This window comes from Propithecus coquereli, unplaced genomic scaffold, assembly GCF_000956105.1.
Source record: "Propithecus coquereli isolate 6110/MARCELLA unplaced genomic scaffold, Pcoq_1.0 Scaffold348, whole genome shotgun sequence".
In the NCBI taxonomy this organism is placed as follows: Eukaryota; Metazoa; Chordata; class Mammalia; order Primates; family Indriidae; genus Propithecus; species Propithecus coquereli.
The window spans coordinates 768,112-786,078 of record NW_012149152.1 but is presented as its reverse complement, the minus strand read 5'-3'; the positions used below and the strand labels follow the sequence as shown (position 1 = coordinate 786,078).

The 17,967-nt window shown below is 32.9% G+C and overlaps 1 protein-coding gene across 1 annotated transcript in view; it reads right to left on the bottom strand.

Moving 5' to 3' along the window:
* Positions 1 to 17,967, bottom strand: part of DPP10 (dipeptidyl-peptidase 10 (non-functional)) — a 670,962-nt gene that overhangs the window by 19,591 nt on the left and 633,404 nt on the right. Inside the window, exons 16-17 of the mRNA XM_012651081.1 lie at positions 6,132 to 6,326; positions 5,387 to 5,441 (exon numbers count right to left, since the gene is read on the bottom strand). Of these exons, the coding sequence (XP_012506535.1) occupies positions 5,387 to 5,441; positions 6,132 to 6,326 (250 nt within the window). The remainder of the gene's footprint in view (positions 1 to 5,386; positions 5,442 to 6,131; positions 6,327 to 17,967) is intronic.

Below are 17,967 nucleotides of genomic sequence, written 5' to 3'. Positions count from 1 at the left end.
GTGAGCTAGACTGACGCCACGGCACTCTAGCCTGGGCAACACAGTGAGATTCTGTCTCAAAAAAAAAAAAAAAAAAAATTGATGATAATTTTCCAAAATTGATGGAAGGCACCAAAACACAAATTCAGAAAACTCAACACAATTGAAATATGATTAATAAAAGATACTCCTAACAGCCCACATCTTGGACAAACTATAGAAAATCAAAGAAAAATATCTTTAAAAAAATGAAAGATTCAATGTTGCTTAGATGTCAGTCCTCCTTGGATAATTTATAGATTCAATACAATTTACATAAAAAAACTCTGCTATTGTTTTAGAAATTACAAAAGGTAATTCTAAAATTTATAAAGAAATGCAATGCACCCAGATGAAAGAAAACAACTTTGAAAAAGAACATAATGGAAGAATTTCTACAATCTAATTTCAAGATATAAGGATGAATTTTATGGTGTGTCAATTATATCTCAATTTTAAACAAAGAATAAAAAAGGGGGATACAGGGATAGGTTTGTGGTTATAATAGGCTTCCTATAATTTAGTAAACCTTAATAAGAAAATGTCTGTTACATAATCTCAATGGTAAAAAAACAGGTGTGTTAAACAAAATATACAAATGGCAATAAACACCTGAAAAGATGCTCAGTATTATTAGTCATTACTAAACTGCAAATGAAAATGAAATCAATACCTCTATTCACCCATTAGAATCATTTAAATTAAAAAGACTGATAATACTGAGTGTTAGTGATAATGTAGACCACCTGGAACTCTCCCATATTGGTTTTCGTAAAATAAAATGGTGTAAGTACTTTGAAAAAGAGTTTGGCAATTCCTTGTAAAACTAAATAGAGAGTTACCATTTAAGCCTACAATTCTACTCTTAAATATTTTCCAAAGAAATATGAAAGTACATGTCTACATAAAAATATGTACACAAATGTTTATACCAACTTTATTCATAATACACAAAACTAGAAACAACACAAATTTTCAACAGATAAATGAACAACTTATTTTACTTGATTCATACTGTGAAACACTCAGCAATATACATGAACACACTAAAAAAATATATTTATGTCCGTTCTTCGGGGACATATTTGAAACTCATACTTAGGGGGGAGGGGGGGCAAGGGCAACATACGTAACCTGAACGTCTGTATCCCCATAATATGCTGAAATAAAGAAAAAAAAAGTATATAAAAAAATATATTTAGAAGCAGAAATAAAACGAAAAACAACTCAATCCAAATGACTGGAAGAAAAAAGGCAAAAAAAAAAAAAATAAGACAGATGGTAAGCACATATAATGAAAACAATAACATTTAAATGTATTGGTGATCATAATAAACATAAATGATATAATCTTCAATTAAAATATAGAAATTGGGCCAGGCACAGTGGCTCATGCCTAAAATTCCAGCACTTTAGGTGGCCAAGTCAGGAGGATAGCTTGAGTCCAGAAGTTTAAGACCAACTTAGACAACATAACAAGACCCCACCTCTACAAAAAATTTTCAAAAATTATCCAGGCATCACAGTGCATGCCTGTAATATCAGCTACTCAGGAGGCTGAGGCAGGAGGATCACTTAAGCCCAGGAGTTCAAGGCTGCAGTGAGCTATGACTGTGTCAGTACACTTCACCTTGGGAGACACAGTGAGACCCTGTCTCAAATAAAATAAAATAAAATAAAATAAAATAAAATAAAATAAAATAAAATAAATCACATAAAGAATTAGTGGAAAAACAAACAAAAATAATAATATCTCTCTTTTTTGTTTAAAGGGTACACCTAAAGCATGAGGACAAAATTTGAAAATAATAAGATAATAAGATAAAAAGGCTTATAATAAGCATGTATTCATCAAAAGAATGTTAATATAAAATCATCTTTAATACAAAAATCTCTGTATTTATAGGGACTAAATAATAATAGCCTTAAAATTGACTTGGTAAAAATTAGCCTAATAAGGAGAAATTGACTAGCTTACGATTATAATGGGATATTTTAACATGCCTTTCTCGGAAAATAGAGCCAAAATAAATCATTAACTAAGTTTATGATGTGAACATCATATGGACAAGTTTGAGTAAAATGAACAAGTATGTAGCACCAAAACTTCTAGGCACAGGTGAAAATTTAAAAAGTTATCCCCTTTCTAAGTCATAAGTCAACATACGTTTCAAAAGATTCCTGTCATACAGGCCAATTCTCTGAACACAATTCACTTATAATTAAAGTAAATAACAGACAAGTACCTAAAAATCTTTTATTTAATTTGGAATAAAAATAATAAAACTGGTTCAGAGGCATAGACTTATCCTAAAAATGAAGAAGTATTTAAACTAAATGATAATAAAAATACTACATATCAGTACCAGTGGGGAATACCTGCGGGAGAATCTCAATCAGAATTTATAATTCAAATGCCTATATTTGTAAGGAAGGATGCAAAAATTAACAAGTTAGACATTCAACTTAATAGTTGAAGAAAAAAGTGAATTTTAAAAGAAGAAGAAAAAAATAATATTAATAACGGCAAGGATAACAATTATTGAAGTAGAAAACAAAGACAAATAGAAAGGAACAACCAAGCCATAAAAAGATGGAGGGATGGAGAGGTGGAGGGGAGAAAAGAAGGGAGAGCAAGAGTAAGAGCAATAAAGAAAGAGGGTGCATGGAAGCAAGAGGGAGAGGGTGCCCTTGGAGAAGCAGAAAGGCACTAATAAGCCACAACGGAAATCGAAGTGGGACGTTACTGTCACAGTGAAACGATTAAACATATAATAAGAGGATATCATGCATTGATCTTTGCAAATATTCTTGAAAAGGTATACAAAATGGAAAAAAAAATTACAAAGTACTAACAATGACTTTAAAAGAAATGAAAATGTCTTGATAGTCCTTTATTGGTTAAACATAAACATTATTGAATTTTTTCTAATCCTGAAAGCAATAGGCCCAGATCCCTTCACAGTGTAGTTCTGATTTTTAATAAGTTTTTTTCAGGCAATATAAAAAGCAACGATGCTACTCCCTAACCCATTTTATGAGTTTAGCATGACCTAATTTGATGCTGATACAAAATAATTAGTACAGTCCAAGAAAAAAATTACAAGGTCTACATCTTAAGTGTGAAAGTGTTCTTTTATAAGCTCAGAAAGTCAACTTTTAGTTTATAATTCAGCGACAGATATGCATATTTGTTTAATTTAAATGAATTTTCTTTCCATTTATATTTTCATTTGTTTATATCCTATGTCACCTCTTGTTTGTTAGATTGCCAGATTATTTACCCTGAGGCTCATCAAGTCCCAGTATCACGACTGGGGGATACAATGTGAGATTCTGAACTTCTAAATCTGAGGCCTAGAGTTTTATCCCCCCATGGTTTATAGCCTAAACTCCAAATTTCTTAGTTGCTATAAACGATCCTCAAATGTGTGAGCCCAGTCTTCCTCTCATTCTTATTTTCTATTATTCCCCTATGTGAGTCTTAATTATAGTCAATTACTTTGTTTTGTATTCTCCAAACACACTCTCCTTCCTGACACTGTGTGTTTGTGTAATACTCTTTTCCTTCCCCTCTACCTATTGAATGATTCTGATAATCCAGTTCATGTTCCACTTTCTCCATGAGGTGTTTTATAACCTTTTGAGTCTTCTCTAAATTTTCACGAATGTTTGTATAGCTCATTTGGTCTTTTATGCTTATTTATGAGTACAGTAAGTAGAGCCCTGAAAGCCCTGAGTCCTTCGGAAATTCTTATATGAGAACCATTAGGGAATAAACTGTTCACCATATGCACATTTTTTGTGTGGTGATGACATATAATATGCAATTTACCATTTAACCACTTTTAAGTTCCCAGTTCAGTAGCATCAAGTATATTCACTCTGTCGTGAAACAGATCTCCAGAACTTTTAATTTTGCAAACATGAAACTGTATATCCATGAAACAACAACTCCCTCTTTTCCCTCTATTCCCAACCCCTGGCAACCACCATTCTACTCTCTGTCTCCATGAACTTGAGCACTCTAGATATCTTCTATAAATGAATCACACAGTATTTGTTCCTCTGTGACTGGCTCACTTCACATAGAACAATGTTCTCAAGGTTCCTCAATGCTACAACACGTGATAGGATTTAACCCCACACTTTTCGATGTATCTAAAGTTTCCATTTCTGAAGTTTCCATTTCTTGGGATGATCACTTACTTAGACATTTTCATCTTTTGCACTAACCTTTATTTGAAGTTATGTTGGAGAAGCACGAGTCACAAAATATTTTTATTGATCTGCTGAACATAACTGACAACAAGAACAGAATGTAACGAAGGTATGATGTATTGGAGATGTTTGAAGTGATAAGTGAATGGTGGTGATTTGCACTTAATTATATTTTACTCATATATTAAGTGATTTTTTATGCACCTCCCTGTCAGTGTGTACCACTAAAATGTATGTCCCAGTCAAAATTACCAGTTATTTCATGTCATAGATCTCTGGGTTCACTTATGAATAATGGAAAATATTATATGTGTAAATCCATGGACACTAAGAATATACTTTGTTTCTAAACTAAAATAGTTCAAGGTCTCCTTCTTTCTTTCATTATATTGTCCTTATAATGAGCTGTCCAGTGATGTGTATAAACTAGGTACTCAGTGAATATCTACATGGGATCGATTTTCCTGCTGTGAAAATGATGTTGAACGTGCTATCTCAGTTACTGCAACGAAGAGTAAATATCTTGCAGAGAGCACAGAAGAAATAATAATCATGCCTATTGGTCATTTTTCGGTTTCTAAACCTATGTCAGTCTTCCTGAAGGCTGTGGTACTTGCTGTTCCTTTTGTGGAAAATACTTTGCCTCAAAAGATTTGTTTGACTGACTTCCTTTTGTTATTTAGGTATCAGCTTAAATATCACCTCATCAGACCGGCTTTACTCAGCCACTCAATCTCAGAACATTCGCTCTTCCTGCAGTTACCTTCAATCTATCACATTTTTGTTCTCCTTATAAGACTTATTGCCATATAAAACTATGTTTTTCATTTATTTGTTTACTATCTGTTTCCCCTCTCAAAAAGGTAAACGCCACGAAAACAAAACCCTTTTTTGTTTTGTTCTTGCCCTATTTCTAACACAATGCCCCAACTAGATGTTCAATAAATAGTTGCTGAATTAATAAGTGACTGATACATATAATATTACTTATGCTGCTACATTTTAAAGGATAATAAAAAGAAGCCAAGGTATAATGAAAAATATAATTATTTATGTATATATACAAACACACACACACACAATACATATACATCTGTGTAGATGGATGGATGGACACATAGATAGATTCAGCATTTCTACTATTTACCTTTCCAAAAATGCTTAATCTTTTGGAGTCAATGTATGGTTGTTTTAGTAAAAACCTGCAATGAAAAAGAAAAAAAATGTAGTTATATCTTCTTGAGTCAAATGTATATGTAATTTATACTTACACATACACACAAATACGCAAAAGTCAGTGACTAGTGATTCTTTATTGACAGTGTGTGGCTCTATTCATGTGGAAGGGCCATATATTCCAAAATCTCACTACACAACGTGATGGTCCAGTAGTTTGGCATCACCTGGGAGCTTGTTATAAACGCAGAATTTTGGCCCCCTTTTCAAGCCTACTGAATCAGCATCTACATTTTAACAATACGCTAGCTAATTTCTATGTACTGCTGTGAGGAACCCACTAGCTTTCTTAAGTCACACTTTCATGCCAGTGTGGTAATGTTATCTGTGAAATTTCAAGAATTATAATTAACTGGGGAAATAATAGACATCGTGGATTATTGTAAACAAATAATATAGTGGTATAATTAATGTCTCTTTCATTTTCATGAATCAAAAGTGAGTTCTAATTCCAGAATGAAAATATGAAATTTTTTTTTATTATAGCACTAAAGGTGATAGGTACTTAAAAAAAATGCAATATGCTCTATAATTAACTTAGAAAATTGCCCAATCACTAAAATAGAAACAGCTAAATCAGGGTTAGTAGTATTACATGTCATATACCTAGATCCTGTCATTATAGAAAAAAAGTAGAAAAATGTGCACCCACTTACTTCACAGCTGCTATTTGGTCCTTTAATTCTACTGAACCTAACTTTCGATGAATCTCCTGCAAAATTTTCAGACCCTGGAAGCCACTTCCTCTGCCATCGAATCTTGCTACAATGACATTATCTGTGTCGACAAGTACGGAATCCCAGTCAATATGGAATTTATCATTAACCAACTGGCCTCCTGGTTCTTCATCCCTGCAAAAACCAACATATCAAATCAAAACAAGAGCAATTGAAAATCTGTTAAAAATTCTACCTTTCATACTTACTAGTTAACAAAAGTTATGGAAAAGGCCTATGTTGGCTATAAGAATTTGTGTTAATTCTTGATGATAAACTTGAAGGTAAAAATACAATTTTCCTTTATAAAATTTTAAGTGAAAAGTTTTCTGAATGGAATGAGAATATGACTTAGAAATAATCAGTAGGGATTAGTGTAGCTCATTTTTCAAAGAGAAAAATAAAGAATAATAAACAATGCTTTCCATAGGTATTTCTAAATAATGATTGTCAAATTGACAGGTCTATCTTTTTTGGATTTCTTCCAGACAGTGTGGTTTAGAAATGTCTTACAGATGGCTTATAATGGTTGAAGGGTCTGAGAGAGAGAAGAACCAATTACAGAAACTTGATGATAATTTAATAGGAAAGATACAACCCTAAAGAATATCGGACTCAAAAAGAAATATTGTATTAATATTTTCTGAATGGTTTTGTTTGTTTGTTTGTTTTTGTGGTGGAATTCTCACTGAGGAGAATTTAAGAAAACGGTGAGAAAAAATATTTTTCATCACTAAAGTTAAGAGCGAGGAAAGGAAGCAGAGACACATATGTTTGAAAAATTTGAAAGCTAGAAAAGTAAAGAAGGACACACAAATTACAAAGCATGAACATTCTCTCCAGAGGGAAAAAGTGGTATAATTTTAAAATGCCAGTTTAAAATGGTATTTATTATTACATTTTCTAGAATAGAGAAAAAAATTAAAAAGCAGACTGTTATAAAATCATACAGATTTTAGTTCCAAACTTAGGTGTAATTCAAACAGCAGTTGTGCATGTGTTAGATTTGAGGATCATTTGAACATTCAACTTTGAAAGGATCTATATTGTTAGTTGGACAACATGCCAGAAATCCCCATCCTACTCACTTTCTTCAAAGTAAGGCTCCAAGCTCTCCTACCTTCAAGTTTATGAAGCTCGAATACACAATTTAATCCTCATTAACAAGCTTTTAGGTTATCAGATTTACTAAAGCAAATAACCTCTCTCAGCAACAAATGAAACTGAGCGGGTATAGGGGTTGTGTAGCACCAGTAAGTTAGGTCAAGGAGAAAGAGAATAGAGCAAAACACCAAGCAACTAAAATTTACTGAATGATGTTATGGGCTGAGCTGTGTTTCCCCCAAATTTATATGTTGAATCTCTAACCCTTAGTACCTTGGGACTACATTTGGAGATCGGACATTTAAAGAAGTGATTGAGTTAAAATGAGGCCCTTAGGGTGGGCCCTAATCCAATCCGACTGGTGTCCTTATAAGAAGAAGAAATTTGAACACACAAAAGACTCCAGAGGTACAACTGCACCACAGCGGACAATGTATGAAGAGGCAGAAAGAGACTGGCCATCTGCAAACCAAGGAAAGAAGCTCCAGAAAAAACCCTGCTGACACCTTGACCTTGAACTTCCAGTTTCCAGAACTCTGAGAAAAATAAATTTCTGTTGTTCAAGATACCTAGTGAGTCATATTTAGTTATGGCAGCCCTAGCAAACCAACACAAATGCCTTCTGTGGTCTAAGCACTTAAGATCTATTATCTCATTTACTCTACACTACCAAGATTTAATTAGCCTTTTTGAGAGAAACTTGCCTGTTACATGACTTATTACATGTATTATAGATAAAGAAACACTGTAAATAAAGAAACTGTGCCATAGAAGTTATTTAATCATGACTTCCTTCCATTGTTTCCTAAATCACGCATTTAACCATGATCTTGCAATTCAAATCTAAATCTAAAATCTATCTTTTCCTTCTACAGTGTTTGCAACCTGGTCTTTTTTTTTTTCTTTTATATCTTATTTTAAAATTTATTTTAGTTTTACAACCTTAGCTCTTGATTAGATAATTAGGAATTAGTTATTACACATATCCAACTGCTCTAACCAAAAATTGTAATTGCTTCATTCGGAAGAAAGTCTGGAATTGCTGTTTTATTTCAGTTCCTCAAGTGGTAACTGATGTAGCTTGTTTAACATTTGAGAACTAGCATGAATCAATATGCCTAGCACAATTTCGGGTGTATGTAGGACACAGCCAATGCTTGGAACTAGACCTTTTTAGGTAAATAGATTCAGGTGAGTTTTAAAATAGACCTTAAAAAGGCTTTATTTTACATAAAAATGCTGTACTTTAAAGCTTGGGAATTTATTGCAAATATTATAATTCCCAGAGCACAAGATACCAAAGATTAACTTCATTTTTTAATGCTAAGCTGAGTAAAAATACTGAGTTTGAGTCTCAAGGTCACACTGAACACAGATAGGCAAGATACTGAAACTCTAAGACTCAATTTCCTTATGAATAATGATGGTAAAATACTATCCTGTCTCCCTCAAAGAGATTTTGTAAGCATTAAGTGGCATAATGCATTTGAAGATACTTTATGAGATGTAATGAGCAAAACTATAATTAGATTTATGGAACAATAAAAATTTTTACTATTTTATTCAAAGCCAATTTCACTTCTGTTCAGAATACTTTTTTATAGTTACCATTAAAAATGGAGAACTATATAAAGAATTTTGGCTAGTCCTCCAGAAATCACACTGGGCAATATCTATGGATAAAGTGCAATTGTCATGTTGCATAAGCTGTTATGTCAGAGGTACTCCCATTTCCTAGACGGACCAATGATATCTAAAGCCTTACAAGAATATAAAAAAGTGCAATCAACAGACCCTTGAGTGATTGCCAGAGAGTCGTTAGCTTTTAAGGCCGATTGTACAGTTTTAAACTCTAGCAATATAAAATGATAAAATGTTTTGCTTACTTGAAAGATATAATTTTCCAATTTACATATGACCCATTACATTGTTCACAACTATTTTGGAAGTTCACGGCTAAGTTTAACTAAAATATAAATAAGTCAGACATTTTATGGCAGGCAAATATATTATTTTAGAATATAGTTTAAAATAAGGCACATTTTCAGACTTGTGATTAGTAAAAAGCAATGGATTTTTCAAAACAAAACCTTCAGTCCCTTACTCATGATTGCAGCAGCCAGTGTCGGGGGTGGAGAAACACAATTTCACTCCTTTTTCTCCTCTCTAAATTGTTATTTTAAATTTCAACCTTTTCTTTCCGAAGTTTTCATGTTAAAACACACAGCAGTATCAATATATTATGAACCAATGATTTTGAACACATTTCTGTGTCTAATTAGGTGTCGTTTCTTTTTTGGTGTTTTATTTAGCATATCTATTTCAAGATGAGTTTAAAAGGACATGGATTATTATGCTAAGCATTGCCAGTATAAGGAACATGCCAGGCATTTGCAGGAAAATGATAGAAATTAATTGATCACAAATGTTGAGCAGAAAATACTATACTTGTTTTGTAAATAAAGCCCAGCAAATAGTATTTACTCAGTGAGGTAGTAATAGCAAAACATTTGGTGATAGAGATGACCACAGGAAATGTACTACAGACCAAATTATCCACCATATAATAAATGGGAGTTATGATTTATGTGCATATGGGCTGTGCAGAATCAGTGAGCTCCAATTGATTTGGTTCCTTTTTGTTTTTTTTATGAATGTCTTCCTCATTTTCCTTCTACACTATTTTGCTTTTTTATCTCAGTCTCAGAAATGTCTGGGGACCCATAGTAAGGAGAGGGTGTTTCAAGGTTGAGTGTGGGGACATACAGCTTTGTTGAAATTTGTGGTGAAAAGAGCAATTCCATCTATTTTAAGCAGTGGAAAGGTCACAGCTGTATGAAACTTGTGTATTTCCTAACATAGGCAGCAGAATCAAGTTAAGACTGTAAACTTTTCTTAGAAGTTAAGGTCTTCAAGGGGAGAATCTTCATCTATTTCAATACTTTCAACACTGAAAGTGTCTGTATGAATGAGGAGTTCCTAATAGGAGCATATAATAAAATACAGAAAAAAAGAAATAAAACAAACAAGATCCAATAGACCTTTAAAATGACAGAACTAGACATCTATTTATGATATAACACAATATAATTTATTTTAAAACTGAACTAAAGTCAAGGGATTTGTTCAAACTACATATGTGATTGTGTTCACAAAGTGTCATTTAAATTCATGAAAAGAGGGTTGAATTTATACTCAAAAGACAAAGGTTTTGGTCCTTGCCTTTTTTACCAATCTGCTGAGTTACCTTGAGCAATTATATGCTTTTAAGATTTTTATTCATTGTTTTCGTTATTAAGTAATATTTAGTAAATGTTAAGATCACAAATTATCAGTACAGTACATTTTTAAAAGCCCTTTTCTTTATTAGTAAAGCATTGATTACGATAAATGAAAGGAGGAATATTTCTTATGAGAGCACTTTCCATGGCTGGTCTATTGCCTAGCAGAATTTTAGAACTGGTTTACTGTCAGCTGAATATCTGTGTTGATAGGGGCAGTGAAAAAAGGGGATATAGAGAGAATTTTGTATAGTCATCTCAGTTACTTCCTCTCTTCAGGCCTAGAATATATTGACTCTGATCAAGAGCTAGAATCATTGAGCACCAGATGTTGTAATTTTGTTGTAGGTATTATGAACTAAAAGAGTGTGTGAAAAGAACAGGAAAGAACAACATGGAAATTAAGGTAATGGAAAGGAAACTGATTCTGCAAAGAGGCATATCGTGTTACATTCTTAAGGAAAATCAATTACCAATGTTTCTGATTTTGTTCTTCATGAAAGAATTCATTTCAGATAGAACATGAGATTGACATAGGATAGTAGGTTTAAACAGTATTTGCCTTGCCTTAATCTGACATTTACCTTATAGAGATTTACAATTGGTGATGTTTTAGTTGCAAATATGCATATCTATAATAAATTTTGTCCTCTTTCGAGCAATATATACAGACACCTGCACTGGCTAAGTACCTCTTGGACCAATTCCTTCTATTTCTCTATCATCCTTAGATTTCTTCTCATGGATAGACTGTCCTACAATAAGAATGGCTGAATGAATTTTCCCATATACTCTATTTACTTCATCTTGTAAGGAATAACATTATTTTTTCATGTAAGAGAACTGTTTCTTGTCCACTTTTTCATCTTCTTTCATTAGGGATGCTATTAATATAATCTTAAAATTTATGACCCATAGTTTATTTGCAATGTAATTTTTTGCTGAATTACTCTTTTTATAGGGAAGTGTTTGATAAGATCAAGGATGTCCGTGCCACTATTCAGACCCTTTCTTCCAGTTCCTAAGATTTTGTTCTTAGTGGTGATTATAATGAAGCCTATCTGATAATACATAGAAAATTAGGTTTATTAATTTAGTTCTCAAACTACATTAATTTCCCATGACTTGCACTCATCTATTTGTATTCATAGACCTTGTCCAAAGCTTTAGAAAAATCGTCTACATTACTGGGCTAAACCTTATAGGGAGGTGAGAGTGTCCTTGTGGAAAGACTACAGGTGATATGGTGATCAAACCAAACTGAGTTGAGCCCAGGTCCAGTGACTTTAGAAAAGTGAATTTCCTTCCCTATGGCTAGGTTTGCTTATTGTTTAGTATGAAGAATGATAATAGCCCATACCTAATAGAGTTATGGCAAAGATTAAATGAGATTTTATTTTATTTTATTGCTTAGTAAAGTATCTGGTCCATGGGAAATGTTCAATATTATTAACCTAGTTCTGGCCAATGCTTTGGCACTTGACTTTTCACCTTCCTTTTCTCTCATAGAAGCTGAGCTAGCCAAATCTGGTTATTCCTAGACAGATCTGCATTGATACACCCTGCACCCTTATTCAAGAGCATGTTTTCTCATGGAAGGTGGATTTATGTCAGCAAAAGTTTTCTTGACCTCTTGTCTCTCTATTTGCACAAATGCACATAACTTTAAAATCTCTTTTTATGTATAAACTGTTAAATAATTCTATCTATGATAGTTTATATGCCACATATCCAAGTCTTTGCTGACTTGAATTATAGTTATTTAGCAGTAACCTTATGTTCATACAATTGGAAAAAGAACATTGTATCTTTTGCACATGTATATGATGCTCAGCATGCATTTGTTGAATGAGTGCCTGTCACTTTTGCCATTTTGTTGCTCATGTGCAAAAGGTATCTTACAAGCTTCTTGAGAATTGAATGAGTGACATCGATTGCTTTTTAAATTGCTAAAATCCAGAGTGCCTCTAAATTCAATTATAGTGGATCTTAGAGAAAAAATTCTTAGGTATTTCCACGTATTCTTATGTGGGTCAATCGGTACATTTTAGAGACATTAACATTGTAGTCTTTGACCTCAGATGAACCAAAAAAATGTATATTTAATATTTTTCCTTGATCAGAATTTTAGTATTTTTTTAAAAAACATGTTTTTTAAAAGAACATATATTTGATGTTTTAATTTTTTTCCCTTGATCTTCAAATTTTGGAAAGTATTTTGCATTAATAAAACTGAATCTTTTTTCCATATATCCCTTAGTCATCCTCCTACTTCTTTTTTTCCTCCTTCTATTTTTAGTAGAATAGCTTTCCTCATATCATGATCAATTATTGTCTAACAAAGGCACTCTTGCTTGTCTAGAAGAGAATTTGAATCTATTTTGCTCTTTCTCTTGAAGGAAAACCAGCGATTATCTCATAGCCTATGCAAAAACTGCGTAACGACTATCATAAGAGTAATGAAAAAGCAGAATCCAGTTCTTGAAATCAAGTTCTTTATATTGTAGCAGGAGGCAAAAAAATGCAAAGCTTATCAGTACACAAGTTGAAACACTGAACAGCATGGATATTAATGAGCCAGCTCTAAAACTCAGAAATGGACTGTTAGTATTATCCACACAAAATTAACCTCAGGATAAACATCTTAGACAGCACATGAAAATATCGGAACAGAACCAATAGAAAAGGACATCAGGGATATTCCAGAGACAAATTGTGCAATAAAATGGAAGGAAGCTCCAATCTTCTAATCATTTTTGCTGTTAACGTCTTACTACATTAATTCTTATCCTTTGGCCAATTTCCATTTGAGATGATTTCTAATGGAGTGGATGAGGAAAGGAAAGCAGAAAGGAAAAAGAGTTTGATGATCTTTTCCTTCAGTTGCTGGGAATAGCTACAATATTTGGGTCCATGTCTTTGCAGCCCCTATGGACAGGGCTCTCAGTTGTCACCAAAGAGCCTAACACACAGGAATGCAATGATTTTCGAAGCTGCTGGATTAGCCACAACTCACCCTAAAGAAAAGTACTTCTGTTAATTTTTAGCTTTTGCTTAAAGTCCTAACATATTGATGAGACTTTTTCTCTTTAATTGTGAGAAAATGTGTCCCTGATTACCTCCAAACGGTACTGTCTTGGGAAGAGCTGTGCATGTACCACAGTGACATCTATATTACGCTGACATCATCTCCCTCTTTTTTATCACGTATGAAATATATCATACTAAAGAAACATATATTGCACAAAACATATTGGGTCTTTGGGAATTAAAAGTGTTAAAAGTGATATGTATGCCTATATATTAATTTCCAAGTTATATAGCTTAATTTATACGGATACTCAAAAAATGTCCGTCTATATAACATGCAGTTTACAAAACATTTCTATTCTTTTTAAACTTTTTTGTCACATTATTATGACTACAACAGGACAGATATTACAATCTCCATCTTACAGACAAGAATCAGAAGTCATAGGCAACATGCCACATGTTAAATATCTATTGTAACCTTGAACTCTTGGGCTCAAGCTATCCTCCTCACTCAGCCTCCCAAGTAGCTATGACTACAGGTGCATGCTACCATGCCCAGCTAATTTTTTTTTTTTTAATTTTTTGTAGTTACAGTGCCTTGCTATGTTGCTCAGGCTGATCCTAAAAGTTTGGCCTCAAATAATTCTCGTGCCTCAGCCTATAGGCATGAGCCACTGTGCCTTGTCTACTTTTTTTTCCCTAACAATAGAAACCTTTAGCTAAATTCTAGAAATCAATTTATCAACTGGAAATTGTGGCTTATCTACACATAGGAATATTTTAATCTTAGCTTAGTTTTTTTGTTAATTAAATAGAAAAAATAATATTTATAGTGCTAACTCTGGGTAGGTATTATTAGCAGACCCATTTTACAATTTAATAAACTGAAACATAGAGAGGTAAAGAAAGTACATACCATAGATAAATAAATAACTCCAGCTCTTTGAGAGAACACAATTATAAGAGTTGACCAAAGTAAAAAATATTCAGTAAGTATCTTTGGCATATAAGCAATTATATTCTCAAGGCAAAAGGAAATTGGAATCCTTAACCAGATTAAGTTTATGAATTTAAGGTGTTGAAAATTTCTTTTATTTATTTATTAAGTTCTAATTCGGTGCCTTTTCCCAAATAAATGCCACATCTTTTTATCCCTAGAATTTTTTAGGGAAAAGTAATAAAAGCCTGAAATGTAAATTCCTGTTAAGTTTTCATGGCTTAGTAGGTGTTCTGTATTAACAAAAAAAAATACCTAAATTAGTATGTGTGCATGGGGGGGTGTTTATATACATATAAAATTTAAAAGAATCACCAAAGAGAATATTGTAATTTACGAATTACATACACATTTATTAAAATTTGAATTTTTTTCCCTATGGTACTTTCTTAGTATATCAACTTTGAGTTGGTTCAACCTTAAAAAGTAGTAAGAAAGTTAATGCTGACATTTCAGACACATTATCTACAGATTGTGAAAGAACAAAGTTAAATATGTTCAAGAAAAAAATAAAAAGAAATAATCACCTTCTCCCCTTCCATTACCTAGATTGAATGGCACTGCCTTTTCTCCTTGTAATCATTTTCTGTATGTTACAGTGTGGGTACAATTTTCATCCATTTAAACGAGGAAGATTTAAAAAAACATGAGAAACTTAGTATTTAAGCTTTGAACCTCGTTACATGGCAAAGCAATAATAATCACTCTTTGAGACAAATACTTTGAGACAAATACTGATATGGAGGAGCTATCTTTCTCGTCCATATCAGACAGTATACACACTACTTTTCCAGGAAAGTGGATATGTATTTGGCATGAATAAATAGAGGATCAGAAAATGTTAGAGGTTTTTGGAATATATTTGTCTTTACCCTTGGGAAGTAAAACAAACTCACCTCTGACAATCTGATCTGCTCAAAAGTCTAGGAATCCACGATATAAATAAAGTATAAAGACTTCTCATAAAGTGAACATTTGGTTAGAATTCAGAATTTTATGAAATAATCTGAGTTGAGAATTCTCATATAGAATATTCATGAATTCAGCCATGATTTCTCTAATTTAGATTTTATACCGCAGCATTAACATGGTGGATGTGGAAAATGTTATATTCCAGAGGCCTTTATAAACTGTTAAGTGGGAAGAACAAAAAGGTACTAATAATTTGGCTGTAAAGAAGCCTCTTCTGACTCACACCAGTGTTGTTTGATAATGTGCAGTTATTGGGTAACAGAGTAGAGGTTTTTGATCCAAAATATAGATACATATAAAACTTGGGTCCAAACTCCAGTTTTTCCCTGCTCACGATCTTGGGGAAAATATACATGACACATTTTAGCCATAGTTTTCTTGTGTTAAAATGGGGACGATAACATTATCTTGCATGGTTTCTATAAGGATTAAAGATTGTATCTATAATTCTTAGCATGATGCCCCCTGCACAATAAACACTCAATAAATGACAGGTAATATACATTCTTATTGTCTTAGGACGATAAGCTTAGTAATCAAATTATAAAAAGAAACAGTGAAGAGATACCATAAAAATCAATCAATTTCAGCAGTATCCAGGATGACCACAACAGAAATGAGAAATCCACATCTCATTCTATTGAATGGGAAACCAAACTGCAAAGAAATAGACTCATCCAGAAGACTAAATCTATACACATTATAAACTCTCAAATCATTTATTTCTTCCCCTTTCTCCACTTTGACTTTCTTTCTTCCTGATGATAAACTCCAGGTTAATTGATTTGTTTTCTTATTCATTCATGTATTTATATATTCATCCATTCTATTAAATGATGCTTCAGTTATTGTGGTAAGGCTAAATAATTCAAAAGCAGTTCTTGCTAACCAGGATTTGGCAGTTTAATAGAAGAGACAGCAAAGTACATAGATAGATAGATAGATAGATAGATAGATAGATAGATAGATAGATATAGATACAGTAATCCAGTATGGTTACAATTTTATAGTAGAGATGTGCACAGAATTATCTGGAAGTATGCCTTGAAATATTAATAGAATTTTTCTAATTGGACAAGGAAACTAAGGGAACTGGTAGACTGTGTAAAAATACACAGAGGGATGATTGAGGAGGTGGTATTCCCCAGAAAAAAGTAGTTTCTTATATCTGGAGCACGGAATTTCCCTTAGGGGGTGGCTGGTGTGAGATGAAGATGGAGAGATAAGTGGGAAACGTATCATGAAGACTGTTGTATGTTGTAAGGAAGAATGTGAATTTTTAATCAATTGAATAACAAATCATGAGATGAGATGGTTTTAGATGTGAGAGCTACATTTTCAGATATCGATTTCATAAAGTTCAGCCTAGTGGCAGAACAACTGAGAGAAAGGATAGAGCAATAAACTAAAGAAAAAGTAAGTGTAGGTAGAGAACAGGGTGGCAGGTTAGAGTTGAATCATCCAGATAGAACATGTGAGTGGTTTGGAGCTTGATGCTAATCACAATATCAAACAATATTTCACACTGAAGAAATGAAAACGTGTGTATGACAGACCAATGATGACATAATCTTGACTGTGGGATATGAGTAACTGGAAAATTTCACTCATTATGAATGTGACAATTATATCATGCTATTTAACAGAATAATTATAGCGAAAACAGCAAGCAAAAAAATTCACTTCTATCAAGATGACCAAATTATAGGACTCTGATAAATAAAACATTGATTGAGTGATGAGAATATCTAGATAAAAATGAATAATGCTCTCCAGTTAGAAGGGCTTAGCGGTAAAATTATAATTGTGATCACGTTCATCTGGTTTCTGGACATCATCCATTTATTCACACAACACGTATTTGTGGAGTGATTTACTGCAAAAGCTAGTTGCTATGAGGAATACACAATGAACCGGGCATTGGTTAATATATGGAATGCACAAAATAAAAAGTTTAACATCTCTATTTTCTTAAAATGTTGAAATAGTCTGTTAACCAGTCTACATATTATTTCCCTAAATACTGGCTTCTAGACTGTATATCTTCCTTCAGAAATTTTGGTCCAGAAAGTAGTGGGAGTCAAAGATACCTTAAATAGCATATAAAAATATTCTCACAAAAATTAGAGTAAAGTGGAAAAGTGGTTAATATAGCCAATTACGGAGAGCCTTTGAGAGAGGGCTGTAGCTGTAGGAAGAAGCATACATGTGGGATTGTGACAAGAGATAGCTGAACGAAACAGGAAGGTGAAAGGAAGCTTCAAGAAGGTAAGACTTGATGGATGAGCGTGAATGTCCTGGGATTTCAAGGAAGGTGAATTTGGGGAGAGAAAGCAAAGTCATAGAAGCATGATAGTATGTGTTACATTATAGAAATCAATATAACTTG